The 27,608-nt window shown below is 35.9% G+C and overlaps 1 protein-coding gene across 3 annotated transcripts in view; it reads left to right on the top strand.

Annotated features, from left to right (window-relative positions):
* ERC1 (ELKS/RAB6-interacting/CAST family member 1) overlaps positions 1-27,608 on the top strand; it is a 563,373-nt gene that overhangs the window by 150,138 nt on the left and 385,627 nt on the right. For all 3 annotated transcript variants that reach the window (XM_088025858.1, XM_088025859.1, XM_028121160.2), the window contains 3 exons: positions 20,807-20,944; positions 22,641-22,781; positions 23,760-23,900. In XM_088025858.1, the coding sequence (XP_087881984.1) occupies positions 20,807-20,944; positions 22,641-22,781; positions 23,760-23,900 (420 nt within the window). The remainder of the gene's footprint in view (positions 1-20,806; positions 20,945-22,640; positions 22,782-23,759; positions 23,901-27,608) is intronic.

Here is a 27,608-nt window from a genome sequence, read left to right as displayed (position 1 = left end):
GGGAAATTTTCAGCTATTATTTCCTTTTTTTTTTTTTTTTTAAGATTTTAATTTATTTATTTGACAGAGAGAGAGAGAGAGTGCATGCACAAACAGGGGGAGAAGCAGGCAGGGGAAGAGGGAGAAGCAGGCTCCCCACTGAGCAGAGAGCCTGACGTGGAGCTCAATCCTAGGATCCTGAGATCATGACCTGAGCTGAAGGCAGATGCTAAACTGACTGAGCCACCCAAACGCCCCTCAGCTATTATTTCTTGAAATGAATTTTCTGCCCCCTTTTCTCTCTTCTTCTTTTGGGACTTCTATAATATGAATGTTAATTATGTTTGATGAAGTCACTGAGTTCCCTAAATCTATTCTTGTGTGGCATAATTCTTTTCTCTCTTTTGTTCAACTTCATTGCTTATCATTACTTTGTCTTCTAGGTCATTAATTTGTTTCTCTGCATCTTCCAGCCTGCTGTTCCTTGCATCAAGCATGGTTTTAATTTCATTTATTACACTCTTCATCTCTTTTGATTCTTTTTTAGCTCTTTTATCTCTGTGGTAAGGGTCTCACTGATATCTTCTTTTCTCAAGGCCAGTGAGTATCCTTATGATCTTTGCTTTAAATTCTTCATCAGGTATGTTCCTTATGTCTATTTCACAAAGATCTCTGGCCATGGCCTTATCTTGTTCTTTCATTTGGGATAAATTCCTCTGTCAAATTCCTCTGTCTTCACATTTTGTCTAAGTCTCTGCCTTCTTCTGAGTGTTAGAAAAGCCAGTTATATATCCTCCTGAAAGTTATGGCCTTATGAAGAAGAGGTCATGTAGTTCCCAGGGAGGGACGTGTCAAGGAGTGTCTCCTATGTGTGCTGCATGAGCTCTGCTTTTGTGTTCTGGCTGTTCTGCCCTTTAGGCCAGTCATATATAGAGGCTCTCCTTTCCTGCTGTGGGCAGTGTTTGTTCCCTGGCCTGAATATGGCAGGTTTTAGCTAAGTGTGCTCTGGTCTACTTGTGAAATGAGACCTGTCACCATCTCCACCATAACTGAGGCCCTGCAAAACTCTCGGGTCTGGAGACATGGTATGGACAGGGATTTGTCCTGGTCTTCTGGGGCAGGGTCCTGCAGCACTGGGACTGAGGCAAACGTGACTGAGGGGGGTAGTTCCACTAGAGCCCAGGGAGGGTAGGGCTTAGTGTAAGCAAGTTAAGCAGCCAATGTGGGTGCTGTGCTGCTTTCCGCAGTTGGCTCTGTATTTATGCTGAGGGGCAGGGGAAGGAAATGGTGTTGTCAAGCTCCATTGTTCCCAGAGATGTGTCTCTGTGAATGTTGCCTCTCAGGGAAGTGCTCTGAGAAAAGTGTGTGATCTCCCCACTGTGTGCCCCAGATGCTCTTCAGATCGTTGTTTCTGCACTGTCTGCCCCCAGGTTGTTTGCCTGCCATCTCTCCAGGAGCAGCACAGTGCCCTCCAGACTCTATCCCAACCAAGCCGGCTGACCTTTAAAACTCCAGGCTTTAATCCCTACTGCTTACAAGAACTCATGAAATGTGGCTCCTCTCATTTTCCAAGTCAGTGGCTTTGGGGAAGTGTTCTCCTTGTGCTTTCCCCTGTGTGCTCCTCTTTCTGTCTCTCGCCCTTTTCTCACCATGGCTTCCCTCCCTCTGCAGCACCCAGGATCTGTGTCTCCCCCAAACCATGTCTCCGTACTTCCTATCTTCTTCCATGTGGCCTCTTCTCTCCCTTTAGTTGTAGACTTTGTTCTGTCAGTCATGAGGTTGATTTCTGGGGTATTTAGGATGACTTGATAGTTGTCTAGTTGTGTTTGTGAGACATGGTGAGCCTAGGGTCCTCCTCTTCTGCTGCCATCTTCCTGCTTCATACCCCAAGGTTTAAATTTTTATTTAATTCATGGTTGCTCTAGAATTCCTTTGAAAAATTTTCAAGAAAAGTCATAGGTGCTATGTTTCCTAAGTTCTTGTTTATTTATTATATTATCTTTTTATATTTTATAACTGTTTCAGAGATACGAAGAATATAGAGAATAATATAATAAGTAATGGTAATTATTCAGCTTAAGAAGTAAAATTTCAAATACAGTTGATGTCCCTTGGCATATCTTTACTTGATAGTATTGTCCTCAGTTTTGTCCCAGAGTTGAAAATTTAATTTTGGTGTTTATGCATGCCCCATATATTAGATCAGGATACATGGTTTTATACTTTTATAACCTATGTAACTATCAGTGAAACATATGTAATATGAGGAAGTATACCTTACAAATAAATATGAGAAGTATTTACCCTGAATGTAATCAGGGGAATGTAAAATAAAACCAGATTAAGAAACAATTTTATACCTATTCTTTTTTGCTATGTTGGCAAAAATTAAGAAGTCTGTGACAGTATCAAGTGTTGATAAATATGGCAACTGGATTTTTTGAACAGTGCTATTGGATTTTTAAGTTGGTACAACTACTTTGGAAAGTAGTTATAAAATTAAACGTAAGCATATCTTCCTTGGTACAGATACTTTAGATGAACTCCAGGACATGTGTTGGAATGTTCATAGTGGCCTTGTTTGGCTATAAACAAAACAAAACAAAACTGAGGAAACATTATACAAAAGTTCATTAAGAGAAGAGTGAGTAGGTAAATTTGGTATAGTCACACAATGGAACCTGTTATTTTAAGGGAAAGGAATGTTTAGGATAAAAATTCAGCAAAGTCATTTCTTCTAGAGGTAGGGAAGGTAGAGAGATGACATAAAGAGGGATATATAAGTATCTTAAAATGGGTAATGAGTTTGTATGTATTTAATTTATTATACTTCATAATATGTATATATTAAATATTAACATAATTTAAAATAACTGGAGGCAGATTAAGTTTTGTTAAATTTGCATGGTACATTGGTATAAAAGATATAATATCTTTTGTTTTCCACTGTTTAAATATTAATTTGAAAAATGCTTAGAAAAAAAGCCTCTGTATATATACATATTAGTATTTTCTTTGAAAAAGAACTTTTCATATATTTCACTTTAAATTTATTTCTAATTTTATAATTCTAAAATTAGAATCACCCTATCCCTAGAATCATTGGTACATTTTGGAACAATGTCTGATACCAATGTAGGGTCCTACTTGATAAAATTTAACTGTCTGATTAAAATTTTTCATATAAATTCTCAGGCAAAAGGGTTTATTCAGCTTATGGTCAAATATGTCCAATTATGATGAATTGATGACTTGGACAGTTTGACCCTCTTTCATTGAACCAGAATTTGGCTATTTACAGTATTTGCTGATTGAGATTAACTTGGGGCTGTATCGAACAAGTATAACCCTCCTCCTGCAGAATGACTTTTTAGATATTGAGATCATTTGACAGCCCTCAGATCTTGTTTTTCTAGATGATATATTTCTGTTCCTCCCAGTGTTCTCCTTTGCCCTGGTTAATTTTTCTGATGGCAGTTATTTGTCTGAACTCATTTTTCTCCTGTACTTTACTTTTCCCGTTGGAACTTTGGATTTAATTGCAAGAGAGATGATTAGAACATTATTAATATTCTTGGCCCTCACTGGTATGTGATATTGGGCAACTCACTGAAACTGACTAACCTCCAGTTTTTTCAACTATAGACAGGGTATAATAGTTACCTCAGGAGGTTTTTGTTAAATGATGTAATGTGTTGGAAAGTACTTTGGAACCTGTAAAGTGTTGCATACTGTGGATATAAGGTGTTAATATTGTTTATTCTTTTTCTTTTAAGATTTTTATTTAATTGTGAGAGAGAGAGCATGTGCACATGAGTTGGGGGAGGGGCAGAGGGAGAGGGACAAGCAGACTCCTCACTGAGCAGGGAGCATCATTGAATGATGCCAGTCTTGATCCTGGAATTCTGAGATCATAACCTGAGCTGAAGGCAGACACTTAACTGACTGCAAGCCACCCGGCGCCCCTTAATATTGTTTATTCTTACTAAGTTTTACTTCAGCTTTATGCTTTCTACCCATTTATGAGCATATTCTTTATACTTTCATATAAGTGATAAAATGTTGAATAGACCAGAAAAGGCTTTTGTGATATATTGTACCTCTTTCAGATTGATTATCGAAACAATTCTCAAAGCTCTTTTTGTTGTCTGTAGAATTTTTTTTCTTGTAAGCTCAGTTTGTTTTCAGGTCTAGCCTTTTTTAAAATTCTTATTTCTCTGTGTTCTTCATTCAGACCCTTGTAAACCTGGCTTAAAAATCTGAGTCAGTTGGAGAGATCACTATATAATTCTTTCTTACAGTGATGCCTGGGTTGTGAGCCAGCGATATACTCAGCTGTTTTTGGCTTTTTTTTTTTTTTTTAAAGATTTTATTTATTTATTCATGAGAGACAGAGAGAGAGAGAGAGAGAGGCAGAGGGAGAAGCAGGCTCCCAAGGAGCAGGGAGCCCGATGTGGGACTCGATCCCGGGACCCTGGGATCATGACCTGAGCCGAAGGCAGACGCCTAACCATCTGAGCCACCTAGGCGCCCCTGTTTTTGGCTTTTTCAGGACCACTACCCACACATTTTCCTAGCTTTCTAACCAGTGGATATATTTATATACACTGGAGCAATGTATATATTTATATACACTGGAGAATTGTTTGCTCTTTCTCCCTTTTCTCCCTTACTGAGTACATTTATAGTTGCATAGTCAAATTGTGTTTTGTGGCTTCCCTGGAAAACTGCCTTCATTCATCCATTTGGTGTAGTGCCTTCTGCTATCTAGTAGGCACTGAGCTAAGTACATAGACAAATAAGATGTGGTTTCTGCTCTCAAAGTTTTAAAGAAGTGGTGATATACATGGTGTGTAGTGGGATACAAAGCAAGAATTTTTCGATTTGAACTTGTGTGAACGGAACTAAGTCTTGAAATTGAATGAACGTTTGCTGAGCAAATGGGGAAGGAGTAAGAAATCCCAAGCCCAGAGAGCAGTGTGAATGAAAACTTGGAATAGTGTTCCTTTCCACAGTGTCATGCCTTGGAATTCTGCCTTTGCTTTTTGAACATTTTTGTAACAGGAATTCTTTTTTTTTTTTTTTTTTTGTAACAGGAATTCTTAAAAGTGTCTGGTGGAGCTCTGTCTATGGATGCCTTTTCTTTCTTATTATGAATTCTCATTACCTGGTCTTTGGGAAAATTATTCCCAGTTCTTACATAATGAGGAAGTTTTCAGTGAATATACTCATCTTTATTTTCCTTTTAGTTTAATTAGGAAACTAATAAAGAACATTCAGCTTTTCTTTTCTCTGGCCTTGAAGGTTTTCTGTCAAAAACTGAAAATTTATCTGCAGTGGGGTATTGAGATAACCTTTCAGGTAGAACTTAAGCTATTCCTGGACAGATGGCTTAATTTTGCACAGTTAACCTACTTTACTTTTTGATTCAGAGACTTACTTCATAAGGAAGAGGGATAGGTTAATTCTGTTTTCATCCTTTTTTTTCCGGCATCAGTTTTCTATAATCATTTTTTTAACAAATATTTATTATTGTATGTTTAAGTAATGTTTAAATACTTTAATATTTAAGGAGGAATACCAGGAAACATTACTTTGACATTACTTTGGGTATATTAGATATGCATTTTTAAAAAAATCATTGTTTTTTGAGAACAGTAGCAGCTGTGATGATGGCTTGATTGTGAGTCACATACTCTGCACTGTTTGTGGCTCTCTTTTGGCCACCACTGCCCACCCACAATCTCCTGACTCTCTAGGCAGTGGACGTGTTTGTATGCACTGGGATAACCCTGTGCTCAGAAAACAGAATGGGACAATAGCAGATGGCCAAGCATGCTGTACAATGGGATTAGCATTGGGCTCCTCCTTCCCAGGGTTCTCCCCTATGGTTTTAAGTAGTTTTGTGTTACAGTAAATTTCTTATCTTTATAACAAGTCACTGACCTGGAAAATGTAATTGAGCATTTGAATCTGAGCTGCATTCAGAAATCTGTGTTAAAATTGTACAGCTTCTTGCTTGATTGATTATAAATGATAATGTAGCTTGGAGTTTAATTTGCTGACGCAGATGTTACCATCATTGCCTTCTATGCTTCTATAACTTACGTTGATTTTGCTTTGCTTCTCCAGTTTCCTAGGTTTGGGTATTTAGAGTTTAGATTTAACAGTAGCAGAAAGCTGATTGATATATATAATTAGAACGTTGCAGTTGGTTTGTTAGTTTGGTCCTAGATTGGTTCTTTAAGTCTCTTTTGTTATTTTGTTTTTGGTAGGAAATCAGAAAGAATAGGTATTTTATATATTCTATTTGTTTTCTGTGGAGTCTTGGTTAAGATAGTGTTACTTTCTTCACTTTTTCCATATCATAAGATGGAAAGGAGAATATGTTTTATCACTAAAAAACAGTGTTTGGTAATTTTACTCAGAAAATTAATATTTTTAAAAATTGTCATATTTTATTTTTAATAAGGATTAATTGCAATGTTTTCTAAGTGTTATTATTTTTAAGTCACAACCCAGCTGTTAATGAAGCGAAAGAGAGAACCAAGTCAGTCTCTAATCAAATATTAAGTTGGAAACTTAATATATTTAGGCTTTAGAATTTTCTTTTTTCATTCTTTCACTTATTTTTTTTAATAGAACACAGTTTAAATTTTTTTGTTTATGGAGAATATGTACAGCTAAATTCTTAAAATGTTTTATCAAAAACCAGAATGTTTAGTAGATGAAGTCTGATTGATGATGATATTTTTGTTGGGGAATATACTCCATATGGATTTACTTTGCTTCATATAACCTTCCTTGTTCCATTCCCTCCACCCCCTTTTTTTCAAGAAAACCTTAAGGAGGTTGATAGCTGAACTTGGGCAGTCTATTTAACTTCTAGTTTGTCAATAGATAACTTTTTAAATGATGTTGGTATTATACAAGTGACATTTTGTAATGAGTGATGAGTTAGTCCCTAAGAAAAGTTTACCTTGTTATAAATTAATTATGATATATTCCTGCTCACCATCCTTTCTACTTCCAGAACATTTCTCTCCAAAAATAAAAACAATAAAACAAACACAATACCCCTCATCTCTACCTTCTGATAATCTAGAAACAATAAAGTTCAGTTATAAGTGATTAAAGCAACAATAGCAATAGCACTGCTTTATAATAGATGGAGAAAAACCTTCATCTGAATAATGAACTATTTCTAAAGCTTGGTAGCTTAAACAACCATTTTTGAATGCTCACTTATTTGTGAGTCATGAATTCAGGAAGGGCTCTCTTGGGTAGTTTGTCCCTGATATGTTTGGTGACAGCTGGGGGTGTGAGCAGTTGGACGATCCACTGCCAAGCTGTTTTTCACTTGCATACATTCTGTCTATGTACTCCATGGCCTCTGGCTGCATGGCTACATGGCTACATGGTCTCTTTTGCCTCAGGGCTTCTGCATATGTCCTGGGTATCCCACAGCATGATGAGAGTCATCACACTTCTTATGTGGCACCTGACTCCACAGTCATAGATGTTAGAAGCAGAAGCTGCCTGACCAGTTAAGGGTTGTGCTATGAATGGGTTTAGAAGTGGCAGAAGATTCCTTCTGCTGTGTTCTGTTTGTCATAGTCACAGGACTTACCTTGATTCGGGGGGGTCAAGAAATACACTTCACTTCTTAACGGAGCTGTGGCAAAGCCACATTGCAGAGGAGCTTGTAAGGTGGGAGGTATTATTGTGGCCATCTTTGGAAAAAATATCTGCTCCAGTTCAATAAAAATGTTGAATAAAGGATTGAGAATATGAGGTTAAGATTTTTTTGTGTGTGCTATGGTGATAAAGCTCTTAGTCCCTTTTTTAGTGTCTTACAATGTTGCAGACTTATTAATCAGAATGGAAGAGGAATTTTTCTTTTCTTTTTTTTTTTTTTAAGATTTTATTTATTTATTTGACAGAGACACAGCAAGAGAGGGAACACAAGCAGAGGGAGTGGGAGAGAGAGAAGCAAGCTCCCTGCTGAGCAGGGAGCCCAATGTGGGGCTTGATTCCAGGACCCTGGGATCATGACCTGAGCCGAAGGCAGACGCTTAACGACTGAGCCACCCAGGCGCCCCTTAGAGGAATTTTTCTGTTTCCGTGTTACTCAGTGTCTTAATCTGTTATTCATAGAGCTTCTACTGTCATCCACCATTCCCAACAGAAGTCACTTCAAATCAGAAGGAATTCTAAACAGTCTATAATTGTTTTACCCAATTCAGGAATTATCACAGGGTATAAAAACATAAAAAAAGAGTACAAAGGAATAAGGTGTAAAGAAAGGATACAAAGGATGTACTAACAGCAGAGGGTGAATTAATGCTACGTATTTATTTTAGAGCTTCACCTTAGGTGAGAAGTGCAACTGTCTAGATGAAGACTTTGTATATTAGTGCTCTCATAGGGAAGAGACTGCCATTTAGAAGATGACTGAGTGTGTGCATAGATTCAAAAGAATTTTAAAGTCTTTTTTTTTTTAAGATTTTTTTTTTTATTTGAAAGAGAGAGAGAGAGCACAAGCAGGGGGAGTGGCAGGCAGAGGCAGAGAGAGAAGCAGGCTCCCCACTGAGCAGGGGAAGCTCGATGTGGGACTCGATCCCAGGATCCCAGGATCTTGACCTGAGCCGAGGCAGTCACTTAACCAGCTGAGCCACCCAGGCTCCCTAAAGTCTTTAAAGAACAGAGAAACTTGGCTAAATTGTTTTGTGTTATTTGGGGGAATAAAACAGGATAAATCTTAGGCTTAGGATTTTTAAGCTAGCACTAGGGGCTAATTAAATAATTTTTTTCCCTAATTGAGCTGTAATTCATATATCATAGAATTTACCATTTTAAGCTATAGAATTCATTGTTTTGTGTATACTTACAACTTTGTGCAACCATCACCACTATTTAGTTCCAGAACATTTTCAAGAAGAAACCCATACCTGTTAGCATCACAACCCCTTATCCTCTGGCAACCCCTAATCTTTTTATCTCTATGCATTCGCTTGTTCTGACATTTCCTATAAACATAATTGTATAATATGCAACTTTTTGTGTCTGGCTGTTTTTTAACATAATGTTTTTAAGGTTAACTCATTGTAATTCTTCACTCAAGTATCAGTACTTCATTCCTTTTTATGTCTGAATAATATCCATTAGGGTGAATATAGCATATTTTATGTATCCATTCATTAGTTTATGGACGTTTGGGTTGTTTATAGTTTTTGCCTATTATGAATAATGATTCTGTGAACATTGATGTATAAGTTTTTGTATGAACTTATGTTTTCATTTCTCTTGTGTATATATCTAAGAATGGAATCGATGTTAACTTCATATTTAACTTTTTGAGGAACTGCCAAACTGTTTCTAAAGCTGCTCTATGACGTTCCTGTCAACATGTGTTATTTTTCTTTTTAAAATAGTCATTCTGATGGGTATGCAGTGGTATCTTTTTGTGGTTTTCATTTGCATTTCCATAATGACTAATGATGTTGAACATCTTTTCATGTACTTGGCCATTTGTATATCTTCTTTGGAGAAATGCCTATTCATATTTTTTTGATTATTTTTCAATTATTTGTCTTTTTGTAATTGAATTCTGGAAAGTCTTTATATATTGGAGACTCCACCCATATTGATAAGGAATTTGCAAATATTTCTCCCAGTCTCTGGGTTATCTTTTCACTTACTTGATAGCATCCTTTGGCGCACAAGAGTTTTAAATTTTGATCAGGGCCAGTTTATTTTTTTTCTTGATTGCTTTTGCTTTTGGTGTCATGTCAAATAAACCAATTGCCTAATTGAAGGTCACAAAGATTTCTTCCTACATTTTCTCCTATGATTTTGTAGTTTTAGATTTTGTATTTAGATCTTTGATCCATTCCAAGTTAATTTTTGGTGTAAGGTAGGGGTCAACTTCATTATTTTGTATGTGGGTATCCAGTTGTCCCAGCACCATTTGTTGAAAAGACAAATCTTTTCTCATTGAATGGTCTTAGGACTCTTGCTAAAACTCAGGTGTTTATGGACACGTGTGTTCATTTCTGGACTCTTAATTCTGTTCCATCGATGTATATGCCTCTCCACATGTCATATGACCCTGTCTTGATTACTATAGAGTTTTGTAGGTTTAGATATTGGGAATTGTGAATCCTCTACCTTTGTTCCTTTTCAGGATTGTTTTTTTGGGGGGGTGTCTCTTGTAATTCCATATGAATTTTGAGATCAGTGTGTCCATTGCTGTGAAAAAGGCATTTGGAACTTTGATAGGGATTGTGTTGAATCTGTTCATCAGTTTGGGGAGTATTGCCATATTAAAAATACCAAGTTTTTCAGTTGATGAACATGGGGTGTCTTTCACCTTTCTTAGGTCGTCATTAATTTCCTTTATCATTGTTTTGTAGTTTTCACTTTATAAGTCTTGAACTTCTTTACATTTATTCCTGAATATTTTATTCTTTTTGATGCCATTGTAAATGGAATTTTCTTCATTTCATTTTCATATTATTAATTTTTATACAGATATACAACTGATTTTTGTATATTGATTTTGTATTTTGCAACTTTGCTAAACTTGTTTATTAGCTCTAATAGTGTTTGAGTGGATTTTTTAGTAATTTCTGTATATAAGATCATGCCATCTGCAAAGAGATAGTTGTACTTCTTCCTTTCCTTATTTTTAAGTGCTAAGGTATAATATAAATAAGAACCATTCAGAGGCTTACATTGTAATGCTTTATACAATATAGAAGTAATTATGACCCTTATTAAAACATCATTTCCTTGGATTTTTAACTGTGTTTGAATAATTAGTGAATAACTTGAGGATTTATGTTTATCTGGGTCCATTTTCTATTGATAGAATGCCATATAAATATTCTCAGAGTCTTGCAAGCTCTAGTTCAGAGTGCCCTGATTTCTATTTTGATTGAGCACACATTTTAAACTTGAAAATGGTAAATAGCAAGCACATATGAAAGGGTCAGATCCCTGTTGTGATGAAGGTTGTTCTTAGAGGTCTCTCAGGATACCTCATAGCAGGAACTTGTCAGAGTAGTAAATATATAGATAAGTATCTAGAAAGGGACAAAGGATTAAAAAAAAACTGATCAAAGTTTTGAAGCACAGTCAATATTTTCTTCTACTTAAAAACTGCTTCTAATTTGACATGAATTAACTTGCATTGCATTCTCACCTGTGGGAATGGCCGTTTGGATAAATGCCCAGGTACCTGTCAACTCTGGTTAAGAAGTTGAAATAATTAACCACCTTGAAGAAGTTATTAAATCAGACTTCCATGAAGCAGCTTTTCGTGCTGTTTCTTCTTTCTGTTACACCAGTATGTGCACCCTAACCAGAAAATAGCTTCAAGTATCAGACATGTATTTTGTTCTTTATCTGTTTCATCTTCCTGTAATTGCCAGACCTGCTTGCTTTTTTCTCCTAACCCTTTTTTCTCTAGAGGAATTTTTTTTGGATTAGAAAATTCAGGGGTGCCTGGGTGGCTGAATCGGTTAAGTATCTGCCTTCGGCTCAGGTCATGGTCCCAGGGTTCCTGGGATTGAGCCCCATGTTGGGCTCCCTGCTCAGCGGGGAGCCTGCTGCTCACTCTTCCTCTGCTCCTCCCCCTGCTTGTGCGCATTCTCCCGCTCTCTGTCAAATGAATAAATAACATCTTAAAAAAAAATTCATCCAAATCTATCAAGGAAAATTTACTAAATTTGGTAAGATCCTTAGGTTTCCATTGTATATAGAAAAGGAATTATTGTTTTGATCCATTCTCCCTGTGTCTCACCCAGGCCAGACTCTTATTTTACACACAGCAAATTTGGTAACACAGTATATTTATAAAGTAGCTAAGTGAGCAATTTTAAGTGAAGTGGCTGTTCATTTTAAACAACATTCTGGGTATTTGAAAAGAATGCCACTGATGAATGATTTTTAACTTCCCCTATCCTTTTGACAATCTGATGAAAGCTGTGGGCTCTCTCCATATAAAAATGTACATAACTCATTTATGTGGATTCTGACATCATACATCCCTGCCATCCATGAACTCCTGATTAAAAATGTCCACCATCTATGAAAGAAACAAGTTTGGGAAGAAGGGTCTCTGGGTTTTACAAAGCCATTAAACTATGTGTGTGGTTCAAATACAAGATAAGTTGTTCAAATACAAACAATTTCATGTTAACTGTAATTTAACTAGAAAGAGTATAGCTGCTGGGTATAATGGATACTGTGATGAGTGACCAGAGCGCCTCCCCCCACCCCTCCAGGGTTGAGGTTGTATTCGCCCAGATGCTGGAAGTGCTGTTGACATAGTCCTTAGTTGTTAGCCCCTATGGAGATTGCCTTGGTGAGAGAACTCCCTTGCATAAGGGCATACCATTTTCCATTGAAATCCCAATGATTGATCTCTGTAGGATACAAGGGATTGAATCCATTGCCCTGACTTGAGACAACTCTTAAAAGATCATCCTGGATTCAGAGCTCCTCATGGGGTTGTCTGCATCCCTTGGAACTTTGTGGCCCCTGAATTCTCTCTGTGCACAATCCTGTTCTCCCCTGACCCCCTTCCTTTCCACTGGTAGTGATCCCAGGAGTACCCTTTAATAAACTTCTTGCATAGTAAAATCTGTCTCAAGGTCTGCTTCCTGGGAAACCCAGCCTTGTCACACTAGGGTTGAGTATTAGTACAAGTTAGCCATAAAAGTAGGCTTGGCTGAAATAAAAGTTTAGTGAGATGAACTTGAATTTAGACTCAAAATATGTGAAGCATCTCATTAGTATTCCCTTCAGATCTTATATTTCCATTGGTTTTTGGAAGTCTGGGTTTTTCTGCATTCATTAGTGGTTTCCCAGTCTTATTTTAGCTTTGCAAACCGCCCCCCCCAACAAAGTCTCTGACAGCTTGATTTGTTTGGTCCCTGAAAGGTGTGTGTTAAATGAAGAGTTACTTAGATGTCCTCCAGAAATCCCTAGAGATTTCCCATGTTGATAAGTACATATGATAAGAGAACTCCTCTTGTCATAATCCTAATCATATTACTTATCACAAATCCTAAGATTTCTTTCTTAGCATTTAGAAAATTCTTGCTTTTGTCATTATTATTGAAATGATGTATAGGTCTATTCTAAATATTTGAAAAAAGATGGAAAAAACCTTATAACAAGGACAATTCTATGTGAAACTAAACTTTTCCTTCCTTCAAATTGGGATAATATTGTACATACTTTTTGATAACTTTTCTTTTTCACGTAGTATTATATGATAAACAGGTTTCCATATCCTCAGTTAATAAACTGTATGTGGTTGCATAATATTCCATCCAGTGGGTAGACCATCTGTAACTTAGCTAGCCACCTGTTATGTCTTTGATTTTTCTCAACTTTGTTATTGTTAATAAATAACAAGAATCATGGCTGCTTTTTCTTTGAAACTAAGCCTAGTATGTCTGCTTTAATTAGTTATTTAAAAATACTGGGTTCTTCCATCACTAAAATGTACTGAACCATTAGATGTAAGGCCATTATATCTTGATAGCCATTGTTATTTTGCGACTTAAAGGGATACCACTCACATAGATGATGTAAGTTGAGTTCCTAAGTGCAGTGTCACCATTGTCACCACCTCCGAAGGATTGCCATTGTGAATTTGTGGATCTTCTTTGATTTTAGCATCAGAAGGTCAGGCAAATTTTTATATATGCCTGCCAGATAAAAAAGTATTTGAGACATTTATAGAATTGCCTACCAAGCAGATCTTGACTGGCAGAGACCTTTGGTCTCCCCAGGTTTTGCTTCATATTATCCAGTTATTTTAAGCAAGTGGTCCCTAATTCCATTATCTGTCCCATAAGCAAGGTTATCAAGGAACTTACTTTCCCTCTCAGCAATTAATAAAATCTGTCAGAAGCAGTAGACTCTGAGTGTCTTTTCCTAAAGGTCTTACCTACACTTTCTGTATAGTTCAAATTGAACAGTTTTTAAGATAAAATACAGTGGTGCTCTGATGAAGTTTATTACTTTTTAAATGTTCTAAGCTTCCCTGTAAGGATACAGTTGTATTTTAGAATTGAAAGGGATATTAGTGTTCTTTTGTTTTATGATAAATAATTAGAAAGATAAGTAACTTGCCCAAGACCGCATAGCCAGCTAGTTTTTCATTACAGTAATCCGCTCCATGACTTACATGATGAGAGAACACAGTTGAGAAGGAAACTCAACCAAAGAAATAATTAGTTACCAACCAAAATCTTTGCTGGGCTTATTAAAGACCACAAACAGTAATTGCCAATATAGATATGGAAGCTTTTCACACCGTAAACTGATTTAAAACACTGCTTAGAGTTTCTCACGATTTGTTGTTCTTGTGTCTTCTAATCACTGGAAACACATGGTTGGACAAATAACATTGTTTTCTTTCTTTCTTTCTTTTTTTTTTAAAGATATTTATTTATTTATTTGACAGAGAGAGAGAGAGAGCGAGAGCTCATGTAGGCAGGGGGAGCAGCAGAGGAAGAGGGAGAAGCAGGCTCCCTGCTGAGCAGGGACCCTGAGGCGGGACTCAATCCCAGGACCCTGGGATCATGACCTGAGCTGAAGGCAGATGCTTAAACCGACTGAGCCACCAAGGCATCCCTGGACAAATAAAATTTAAAGGCCAGTATAAATAGTCTGGGCAAAAACTCATTTTGGTAAATTAATAATTGTGCCTAGTTGGTATTTTTTGCCAGAGCATAGGGTAGTAAATAAACAGTTACCTAGAAATTAGGGGACTTAGGAAATTTTTCCTTTTTATATTTTATTACCGTAGACCCCTTTTTGCCCCCGGTTATGACTGTTCATGCAGACTGTACTTCTGCCATTGATACTGGAAGGTACTATTAACAAAGCAGGTAAAGATCAGAGCCTCTCTGAGTAACTTGCTTCACACAGTAAATTGATGCTGATGACTGCTTAGAACAACTGTGGAGACATCATCAAAAAATATTCTTTAAATGATGTTTAAAGTAGGTAGGTGATTGCAAGAAGTGTTTGGGATTCCTTGTCCTTAGAACTATATCCTAGAGGAAGTCTCTTTTACCTTTACTCAGTGATTAGAACCTCAAAGGCGGAGTAGTCAGTTCCACTTGACTAGTAATAAATCACCCACGTTGAAACATGATAGTTCCTGACAACTGGCAAGCCTGATAAAAACCAAAACAAAAGATGTCAAGAAATCTGTGCCAATGTGGAATTGGTATGCAGCTTTGATGAATTCACATGTAGCATGCATTTGGCATTAGTCTTCTTCTGGTTTCATACATTTTTCTCTCTGGAAAATAAAAATTGTATGAGGAGATAAAGGTTCTATATAATATAATAATTATGTTATTTTTGTTTTGTTTTGTTTTTTAACAACCCAGTTAACAGAACTGTACTGTGATTAGAGAAGGAAATGTCATCTTTCTATAAATAGTTATTTTTAAAAAATCTTGAGTTCTTAGTTCTTCTCTGTGGTAATAAACTGGTGTACACCTGGTTGATTCCCTTCCTCCCTGTTTGTCATCAAGGACATAGACATAGAGAATAAGCACCAATTCCTTTGATCTCTACAAAATTATACTCATGCAGAAATTGAGTATACACTAATAGGTACTTCATGATCTCTTTCTGTATCAGATAGGGTTTGTGGAAAGTAGGAAAAGAGCCCATAGAATTATAAAATATGTCATTTTCTGTAACAGTCACTGATTTTCAATATGATCAAAAACAAGAGAGGGAAAGTCTTTTTAAATCTTTTTAACTGTTTCATTGTCAAGTGCTTTCTAGTCCAAACTAGGTTCTTTCTAGCCCTTGGAAGTCAGGTTACACAGTTTTAATAATATCATGATACTGAAATCCTGATTATCAAGTGCGTTTGGCTCTGCCCACTAGCTTGAGTGTATTGAGTTTGGATATATGTTCCTTCCATGGAAGATTCACTTTTGCATTTGCAGTGATTTGGTACCTTCACCCTTCATTCTTTGCTTCAGTAGGGGATACTATTTTAGTATAAGTGACCATAGTAAAATGTACTATGTTTATTAGGCAAACAGTATTTAAAAATAGGAGATAGTTTATGTAAAGATGCTTGAGTCATTGGTATGATTGTCTTTTCTAGTTTTTTTTTCATTACAGAACATATTTATAGCATAGTGATTAAGAGTAGGATTCTAGAGGTAGATTGCCTAGTAATTATTTCATAGTCTTCTGGTGATGCTTAAATAGTTGTTATATATAAAGTTCTTATAACAATGCCTGACTTAAAAAGAATACTATGTTCTTTTTTTTTTTTTTAAGATTTTATATATTTATTTGAGAGAGGAGGAGGTGGGGAAGAGAGAATGAGTGAGAGGGAGAAACAGACTCCCTGCTCAGCAGAGAGCCGGATGCGGGACTTGATCCCAGGACCCTGAGATCATGACCTGAGCCGAAGGCAGATACTTAACCCATTGAGCCACCCAGGTGCCCCATGAGAATACAATATTCTTTTTAAGTGTTAGTTATCACCTGTTATCACCACCTCCTCCTCACCACCACCACCATTATTATTATTCTTATATTGTTATTTTAGGGATTCTGTGGTTTCTGTTCCTACAAAATGGAGAGGGGTTTTTGGGGGTTTTTTGTTGTTGTTCTGTTTTTTTGTTTTGTTTTTTGGTTTTATTTTTTGCAGATAGCCCAAGCATCTTTAAAGGAGTATCTTTCCACTTAACATTCTAAATCATTTTTATTGTTCACATTCAAGTTTGTGCACAACTGATCCAGTTTTGTTCTTGGGTATTGTAGTCAAAGCTTTTTGTAAATCATTTATTTTAGATCCTGTGGATAATTGAATTTAGTATAGAAATAGGAAACTGTATATTTTATAGAAATTGCATAATAAGTACTGAAATGCCATGATATGACACTATCTGGATGATAAGCTTTTACATTGTCAACATTAGTTAAGAGCATGATTTTGAATCACAACCATAGTGAGGATGTGTAACAGCAGCTCTCAGTAGGGCTCATGTTATCCATCATGTTGCTGGGTAAACTAAAAGACAAGTAGTTTTGTACACACTCCTCCTCCCCACATACCACACACAGCATCTTTAGGGTTTATTCAGTGCTTACGTGGCTAGTTTGCACATATGTGTCTATTTCAGGTCTTCCTTGCTGATGGCAACTTGCCCAAAAGAGGCAATTTTACTGTCCACTGTCCTTCATTTTGTCAGTTCTTTTCACTATGGAATGTTTATTCCTCCTCTTTAGAAGTGAATAGCCATCCTTTTCTTCCCCTCCAACTCAACAATCTGTTTAGACAGCTGGGTAATTGAAAAAGAAGGTAGCTTAGGGAGAACTTGTTAATGGGGATTTTACCAAGTTTAGCAGCTTCTGCACCTGAGTATATTATGAAAAGTTTTTGCCCGCCAAGAAGAATGGATTCCTTTAATAATGTGACTACATATAAATTATATGAGTGGTATTGTTAGCAGTTTAACTTAATTTCCTTCTTAGATGCTGATGACTGGGGGGGCGGAAAGAAGGGTTTTATCCTTATGATGCGTGTAAGGGCTATTTGTATATTAGGTGGGCTCCTAAAACAAATGTTTTCTTGTATGTCAAACTTGGTTGGTTCTGTGAAATTTCATTTTAAAAAATGGCTCTTGTACTTTCCTTTCTTGACAAGAAAGTCTAATTGGCAGTGTGATTTTATCTTTTCTTTGCTTAATAAGGCTTATATGTTAGCAACTGGAGTGACATGCGTAGCTGGTTAAACCTGTAAAAACCAGGGCATTACATTCTCTGTATATGGAGTATTAGATTTTTGAGTGGCAAAAGTCTCTTTAGTGGTTGTGAGTTTACGTAAGTATTGATCCATATGAGATTCTAATAGTAGTGTCTGATTAAAGGAAGACTAATGATTTTCATCTGTGATGGTCTTTTCTCTGACAGTAGCTTTTAAACTTTTAATGGCATTGAAAAGACTGGAGCCCATTTCAGGCATTTTAGTGGTTTACCTGTCTGATTATTTCATTGTTAAAGAATAAAAATCTAAGCCTTACGCAGTATTTATGGTATCTTATTCTAAATTTACCAGATCTTTTTGCAGAGCTTATTTGTTCTTGTGGAATTCTTATTGACTCTAGAGAGAGACTTTTTCTCTTTCCCTGTAGAATGAGGGAGTTCCTAAATGAGCTTATATTTAATTGATTAATGCAGAAGTTATCTGAATGTTGTATCTAGACTTTTGTTTTCATTTTTGTTTTGTTTCAAGTTTTTATTAAATTCTGGTTAGTTAACATATAGTGTAATATTTTCAGGAGTAGAATTTAGTAATTCATCATTTACATGCAATATGCAGTGCTCATCATGATAACTGCCCTCCTTAATACCCATCACCCATTTAGCCCATCCCCCCACCCACCTCTCCTCTGGTAACCATCAGTTTGTTTTCTATAGTTAAAAACTCTTTTTTGGTTTGCCTTTCTCTCTCTCTCTTTGTTTTCCTTTCCCCTATGACCATCTGTTTTATTTCTTAAATTTCACATAGGAGTGAAATCATATGGTATTTGTCTTTCTCTGACTGACTAATTTCTCTTAGCATAAAACACTCTGGCTCCATCCACATCACTGCAAATGGCAAGGTTTCATTCTTTTTGATGGCTGAGTAATATTCCATTGAACATATATACCACATCTTCTTTATCCATTCATCAGATGATGGACATTTGGGGTCTTTCCATAATTTGGCTATTGTAGATAATGCTGCCATAAACATTGGGATGCATGTGCCCCTTCGAATCAATATTTTTGTATCCTTTGAGTAAATACCTAGTAGTGCAATCACTAGGTCACAGGGTCGTTCTATTTTTAACGAACCTCCATACTGTTCTCCAGAGTGACTGCACCAGTTTGCATTCCCACCAGTAGTGTTAAGAGGGTTCTCTTTCTCTGCATCCTCACCAACATCTGTTGTTTCTTTTGTTGTTAATTTTAGCCGTTCTCACAGGTGTAAGTTGGTATCTCATTGTGGTTTTGATTTGTATTTCCCTGATGATGAGTGATATTGAGCATTTTTCTTGTGTCTTTTAGCCAGTATCTAGGATTCTTTTGTAGTTCCATTCTTGGCAGGAGTTTATGTGTATGCCTAAATACAGTTTCTAAAAGTCCAAGCTTATCTATTATTCATTTACTGATTAATGAACTGATATTTATTATACACTTAGTGTGTGCCAGATATGAAGATAGAAAACTGGGGTAGAGGGGCAGGATTCAGTCTTACGGAGACATGTATCAGACGAAGAATTACAATATGGTCAGGGATTAGTGTTATAATGTACATATAGATGGGATAAATAAAGATAAAGGTGGTAAACATATAGATAGATGAAAGAATGGAGTGTGTGTATGTATATATAACACTTACATGTGTGATAGAGTACAAAGAGCATTTTCTTCTCATAGAGGTAAGAGCAAGGAAATCTTTTCAAAGGAGATAACATTTATGTTGCTTTTGGAAAGCCATGTAAAATAGACCAGCTAGCTCTAGTATTAGTTCAAGAGGGGACTCATTTATATTCTCTTGCTTAATTTTTTCTATAGAACTTATCACCATCTTACATACTGTGTTTATTTCATTGATTTATTGTCTGCTGTATTAGGATGTTATCTTTTTGAGGATAGGGATTTTTGTCTGTTTTGATTATTTCTATATTCTCAACACCTAGAAAAGTTTCTGGCACGTAGCAAGAGCTCAAGTATGTGTTGAATGAATGAATGGAGTTTGTGAGTTCTACAGTAATTGCCTTATTTTCTTTTAGTTTATTAAGACTATCTCTCTACAATTCCTTCATATTTTTTTCTCAGTGTTTTTCATATATGTATTTTAATCTCCCATGATAACATGCTATCTCTATAATGTTTCTCAAACCCACCCCCTCTTTTCCATCTCTCTTAGCTTTTTAATCTTCAGTATCTCTTACCTGAATTGATAAACTCTATTTTCCATGTCTCTATGCAAGTCCCCTTAAATTTTTTCTCCACAGCCATCAGAATTATCTATCTAAAATGCAGAACTGACCAGACCATTTCTTTGCTTAAAAATACCTAATGGTTGCCATCTCTCTAGAATAAAATTTGTGCTCAGCTACATAATGGTGAGTTCTCTTACCATCTTACAACATAATAAAAATCGGTCTATTCATTATTCTTTGTACAACTAGTGCCTGGTAACGTAAAGAATTGAATAAATATTTCTTTGAGTAAATGAACGCATTACAGATGTGTATGAAGGAATGAATAACTACAATAAGGAATTTCATTGAAAATGCTTCATATTTAGATAAAAGGTGATATAAAAATATATTTTAACACTAGCATTTAAGAACAGTTTTTCTTTATACAGCTGATTTGTCTTTCTTGCTGTCTTGTTCTAATCCTCAATTCACTGTGAAGTGATTTACAGTGTCATTATTGAAGTAATCCCATTTCTTGTGTCTTCCCTATATTCCTCTCTCAGTCCCATCTCTATATGTTGGCTCTTTTCTCTCTAGCTACTTCCCTTATTTTTTTAGACATTTATGTGTATATATGTCCTTAGCTACATGTGTGTCTTTTCTGTGTTCTACCTGTAAGTTCTGTCTTGAAAATTTTGCATGCAGTTCTGAAACCCTTAGTATTAAATTATTTTTATGGAACAGACACTCAGAGACAACCCTAGTCTACCTGTTTCCAACTTAAAATGATTTTTATTGTGACTATTTATACTTCTCTTAACTTCCTTTTTTTCTCCCACACTTAGATTGAAAATCTTCAAGAGCAACTTAGAGATAAGGAGAAGCAAATGAGCAGCTTGAAAGAACGAGTCAAATCCTTGCAGGCTGACACTACCAACACCGACACAGCCTTGACAACTTTGGAGGAGGCCCTTGCAGAGAAAGTGAGTGACTGGTTTGGACTCTCTTTAGACACATTTGCTCTGCTTCCTCATTAATCTAAAATTTTCTCTAGTAATGAGACTTGGATATAAAAGAAGAAATCCCTTAGGGCAAAAGAGAAAAGAGCTTTCTGTACTGCTGCTGTTGTAGATAGTATAAAGGGATAGAAAATCCATTTTGTTTTTGTCAACTTAAGCATCTGTTGCTAGGCAAGATGGATTTCACACTAGAGGGTAGTGGCTGAAAGTTTTCCCCCTCCCTTCCCCTTTCTTCTCCTCCCCTCCCCTCTCCTTTCATTGATATATTCATTTTAGGGGGGGGGTAGGGGCAGAGGGAGAGGGAGAGATAAACTCAAGCAGACTCCTCACTGAGCTAGGAGCCTGATGTGGGACTTGATTTCACCACCCTGAGATCATGACCTGAGCCAAAACCAAGAGTCAGACGCTTAACCACCTGCGCCACCTAGGCGCCCCCAGTGGCTGAAATTTCTAAAGACTAAGCCCTACATTCCCATTTACTCTCTTCTGAAGAAAAAGAGAAGTTCTTTTTATTTATCTCATCAACTAGATTTTGGGGATGTGGGAATATCAGACATTGACCATTAGGAAGCAACATATAATTAGTTCTCCTTTACTGTACAATGTTGATACCTAATATAGTCTTGGATTTTAGTTATTAATGCAGCATTCTTGTTGTTTTTCTAATCTTGGCCTTGCTACTTCATTTTTGTTTATGAGCAAACCTAATTTTTCAGGAATGGTTGACTAAATAAAGAAGTGGCCCACCCAATGTCTTGGAAGGAGGTTTAAGGAATCTTGGTGGGGCATTTTCATAGGGTTTTTAAAAAAGATTTTATTTATTTATTTGACAGAGAGATAGAAAGCACAAGTAGGCAGAGAGGCAGGCAGAAGGAGAAGGAGAAGCAGGCTCCCGCCTGAAGTGGGGCTCGATCCCAGGACCCTGGGATCATGATCTGAGCTGAAGGCAGCCGCTTGACTGACTGAGCCACCCAGGTTCCCCTTAATAAGATTTTTTTTTTTTTTTAAGGAATAGGGTCCCTGTTCCTTAAGCCTCTTGGACTCATAATGCTTCAGGCTATGTGCCAGGGATCAAGGCCTGATGCCTGAATACAGTCAGAAATAATAACCAGAAATATACTTAAATTGCTTCAACTTTTAGACTTCCTGAGTATCTGTTGACAGAAGTTTTAATGGATTCTCTCTTTTCCCGCCACTTTTTTATGCTCTAAGCTCAACATATCCTAATCTCCCAGATCTCTTCCTTTTTTGTATGTGAATTTTGAGTTGTTTCCATTGCCTTGTGGGCAACATGTGAATTACATATAAAAAAGAAATATTTGTTACTTATCACCCTTAGGGCTGTATGTGTGTAAAGTTTTTGGATACTTGGGAATTGAATAAAGGGGATTATTCCAAAAGAATACTTTAAGGACTTCTAATACTATTTGAGATTATAGGAAAAGAAACCTAGGGGAATCAAAAGAACAAAGCCACATCTTTGTTATTGCAAGAGAGGTAGGAAGAATGAATTCCTTGAAAAGTAGATTATTAACAACTTATCACTGTCTTTTGAATGGAGCATGAAAGTGTGAAATTTATCAGTTAAAAGCTGAATTAGAGTCATATGATCATAAGTATGAAAGGAATTTTCTTACATATTGATGTGTTCTCTCATCAGGAGCGGACAATTGAACGCTTAAAGGAGCAGCGGGACAGAGATGAACGAGAGAAGCAAGAGGAAATTGATAACTACAAAAAAGATCTTAAAGACTTGAAAGAAAAAGTCAGCTTACTGCAAGGCGACCTCTCAGAAAAAGAGGTTAAGATCACCAAAATAGAATGATTTGGTTTGCTTAGTGCATTGTATGTATATGTTGTTGGTGTTTACATAATGCATATAAAAATATATTTGATGGAAGATTTTCTTAATATTCTTATAGCAGGCCTTTTCAGAAGATGTTAAGGGGTATTTTGGGAAGCTTTGCAGAGACATAATAGATATTGGATCATTCATTTCCCAAGTCTTTAGCTTTTTCAATATGTTACGAGTTGGTTTCTTACTTGTTAATGACATTTTTATAGATCCTAAAATAACTGAAGCATTATACATGGAAAAATACTGTGCTAATGGTAAGAAAGGTGATAGATAAAAGAATATGCAGATGGAGGGCTGCTTATTTACAGTATCTCTTAAAATGCATCTCAGTATTGGCAGAGAAATCTTAAGTGATTGCTGACCAATTAGGTGACTTAGTATATTTTGGTCTTGCTTTTGAAAGATCCTGTTAATGTGACGCAAATAGTAAAAATACTGCCTTGTGATCATGTAATAATGCCAGGGCTTTAGGGACACTCTCGGATTTTCTTTCTAGTATCTTTAAGGCAATTTATGGGAATTTAAGTTTCTGGTGGAACTTTCCTTCTAAAAGGGAAAAGTATTTTATATTTACGTCAGTGTAGCTACTACAGTAACTAGTAGTGAGTACTACTGCTAGTGACTAGTTTCATTCATGAAGCTTGATCTACTTCCATTTATTTTATGGGAATGGATATGTATTGATAGAACTCTTTTAAGTCACAATTCCGTTGGTATTTCTTGGGAATTCGACTTAATTTAGTTAGGACTTGAAAGCTGAAGCTGACATTGTTTTATATTTCATGAATGTTCTTGAAATGGAATTGTCAGTATATAGTAATAAATAGAAACTACAAGCCACCAAGATAATAAATTTTAAAATTTACATTTCCATTTTGTTTGTACTTAGTATTTATTCTAGATGTGTGTTGCTTCTTTCAGGCTTCACTCTTGGATCTGAAAGAGCATGCTTCTTCCCTGGCTTCCTCAGGACTGAAAAAGGACTCACGGCTTAAGACACTGGAGATTGCTTTGGAACAGAAGAAGGAGGAGTGTCTGAAAATGGAATCACAACTGAAAAAGGTTAAAGAAAATTTTTCCACTTTTCTTACTTTGCTTTAAATAAGAACATAGTAGAGAGCTCTGCAGTGTTCAATGTGTAATAAATTACCAATGATGTAATAATCCCCCACAGTTCAAAATATCATTTATACCTTCATTAGTTCTCTTAATGGTCTTGTCCTCTTTTATTTTACTACTGAGCATCCTCAAACTCTTAGAAAATTGACAGTTTAGAGAAAGATTAAAAAATGCAGCTCCTTTATGGACAAAGTATAAGACCACAATGTAAAAATCTTCATTTTCTGATATATTCCTTCCATTAGCATTGAGCTTCCTAGAAGGAGATTAATTTAGCAATGATAGTCACCCATACTGGTGAGTATTAGGATGTGGTACAGATATTTATTTTCCATTTCTTTGATTTATTTCCCTCTAAGATTTATATGGCAGTTTGTAGTTTTCAGAACACTTTCATATTTCTAATCTCTGAGCTACCAACTCTGTGAGAATTGGAGCTAGACTTTTGAGCAGTTACGTTAACTGAGGCCAGTTGATATTGATGACTAATAAGAAAGGGTGCAGCCTAGTCTCAACACTTTAAGTCTTGTTCTCTTTCCATATATTGGGTGTATTCAACATGATACCCTTATAGTGAACCTTCCTCTAGGGTATGTCAAAAGTAAAGTCATGTTTTTAGGCTAAAGAAAGAAAGAAAATCTAGTATCTTAAAGTTACTTGTGAATAAGTAGGAGAATTCTGTTTATGAGATTACGGATTCTGATTATGACCAATTCACATTTTAGCTGGCCTTTTTTTCCTCACTGAAAAGGTGGAGGCAGTTTTCTATATAATACCTGACTATCGAAGATGAAGCTCCTTATATGTATTTAGGGTTATAAAACAGAGTGGTAACTATCAAGAGTAATATTATTCATTAATATTCCAAACTCCCCTGTTTGTGACAATCCCACATTTTCTTTCTGTTTGTTTATTTTTAACCTCTTTGTTACCATAGTCTCATATCTTGGACTTTATATTTAGGTTTATGAGAAAAAATAAAGTTATCTTTGGGTGGAGGAGGTTGATGGCTTCCCCCTACTTTGGTTTATTACCTGTTTTACTAATGGCCAGTTTTCCTTTCATATTTTCCCTTGTTTCATTCTGGATGATTGTTTCTTTCATTTTAATTCATTACTGATGTTTTCCTATTATACTGCTTCCACAATGCCCAACTCCAACAAGGAGGTTGTTACTGTAGTTTTCTGTATGTTTCATTTGTTTTTTTGCTTTTTCTCCCCTCTTTTAATTGAGCATTTTATATAATTCCATTTTCTTGTTCCTTTTAGCCTATCAGTTATATTTCTTAAATTTTTTCAAGTGATTACCCTAAAGTTTGCCATATACATTTTTGACTTAACCCCCCAACTTTACTGAGATATAATTAACAAATAAAAATTGTATATATTTAAGGTGTACAACCTGATGATTTGTGTATACATTATGAAATGATTATCACAAACTAGTTAACACATTCATTACCTCACATAATACTATTTTATTTTTTTGTGGTGAGAGCACTTTTTAATACTCTTAGCAAATTTCAAGTATACGATACAGTATTATTAAGTATGGTCACCATCCTGTACATTAGATTCCCAGAGCTTATTGATCTTACAACTGAAAATTTATACCCTTCCTTTGATCACCATCTCCTCATTTTTCCACCCTCCAGCCTCTGACAGCCATTATTCTAGTTTGCTTCAATGAGTTCAGCTTTTTTAGATTCTACATATGAGATCATACAGTATTTGTCTTTCTGTGTCCAGCTTAATTTCACTTAGCATAATGTCCTCCATGTTCATCCATTTAGTCACAAATGACAAGACTTACTTTCTTTTTATGATTAAATAATATTTCAGTATACACACACATCGTATTTCCTTTATCCATTCATCTGTTGATGGATGCTTAGAGTCTTTCAATATCTTGGCTCTTGTGAGTAATGCTGCAATGAACATGAAACTGCAGATACCTCTTTGAGATACTGATTTCATTTCTTACATATATCCAGGAGTGGGATTGCTGGATCATATACTAGCTCCATTTAAGAATTTCTGAGGAATCTTCGTACTGTTTTCCATAATGGCTGTATGAATTTGCATTCACACCAGCAGGGTACGAGGGTTCCTTTTCTTCGTACTCTTGCCAACTCTTATTTCTAGTCTTTTTGATGATAGTCATTCTAACAGATGTTAGTTGTTATCTCACTGTGGTTTTGATTTGCATTTCCTTGATGGTTAGTGATGTTGAGCTACTTTTCATGTACCTGTTGGCCATTGGTCTGTCTTCTTTGGAAGAATATCTGTTCAGGTCCTTCACCCGTTTTAATGGGATTATTTGTGTTTGTGCTGTTAAGGTGTATGAGTTCCTTATATATTTTGAATATTAACCCCTTGTCAGCTATAAGGTTTACAAATATTTTCTCCCATTCCGTAGGTTGCCTTTTCATTTTGTTGATAGTTTTCTTTACTGTATAGAAGCTGTTTAGTTTGATGGAGTCCACCTGTTTTTGCTTTTGTTGCCTGTGCTTTTGGTGTCATATCAAAAAATCAGGCAGTAAACATTTTTAATGTAAATTCACTTTCAAAAAAATGTTATCCCACTTTATGTGTCATGAAGGTACATACAACAGAATACTCCCAATTCCTTCCTCCCTTCCCTGATGATGTTGTTATCATTCATTTCATTTATCCATATATGATAATCACATAATACATTAGTATTATTACTTTAAAGCATTACCTTTTAGATGAAGAAGAATAATAAAAGATGTAGTTTTAGCTTTATTCCTTCTCCATTTCTCTTTATGTATATGTGAGTTTCTGACCTATATAATTTTCTTCTGCCTGAGAACTGTTTTTTTCTTTCTGAGTGAGAGAGCATGAGTGTGGTGGGGGAGGGGCAGAGGGAGAGAGAGAATCTTAAGCAGGCTCCACTCCCAATGTGTGGCTCCATCTCGTGACCTTGAGATCATGACCTGACCTGAAATCAAGAGTCGGACACTTAACTGACTGAGCCACCCAGGTGTGCCCTGAAGGACTTCTTTTAATATATTTTTGCAGGGTAGGTCTCCTGGCTATGAATTTCTCAGTTTTTATTAGTTTAAGAAAGTCTTTATTTCTCGTTCACTTTTGAGAGATAGTAACACTGAATATGGTTTCTAGATTGGTGGGTTTTTTTTCTCTGTAACACTTTAAAGGTTTCACTCTGATATCTTTTTATGTGATTTCTGATTAGAAGTCTACTGTAGTTCTTAACATTGTTGTTCTATAGGTAAGGTGTTTTTTCCCCCCCCCGACTTCTTTTAAGCTTTTTCCTTTGTCTTTCATTTTCTACAGTTTTAATAAGATGTGCCTATGTATAGGTGTTTAGAATTTATATTGCCTGGTGTTCTGAGCTTCCTGATTTGGTGTGTATCCTTAACTTTGGAAAATTCTTAGCCATTATTACTTATAATATTTCTTCTCGTTTCTTTTCCTTTTCATATTCCAGTTATGTATATGTTACACCTTTTGAAATTGCTCCATAGTTCCTGAATGTTCTGTATGTTCTTTTTATTACTGTTTTTTTCCTCTCTTCATTTTATTTGGGGAAGTTTCTTTTCTTTTTTTTTCTTTTTTTAAAGATTTTTTTTTTAAAGATTTATTTATTTGAGAGAGTGAGAATGAG

Source organism: Eumetopias jubatus, unplaced genomic scaffold (assembly GCF_037043125.1).
Source record: "Eumetopias jubatus isolate StellerSeaLion01/CBP00866 unplaced genomic scaffold, mEumJub1_p1.0 scaffold_8, whole genome shotgun sequence".
In the NCBI taxonomy this organism is placed as follows: Eukaryota; Metazoa; Chordata; class Mammalia; order Carnivora; family Otariidae; genus Eumetopias; species Eumetopias jubatus.
Note: the sequence above shows the minus strand (reverse complement) of the source record. Positions and strands in the feature narration are given on the sequence as shown.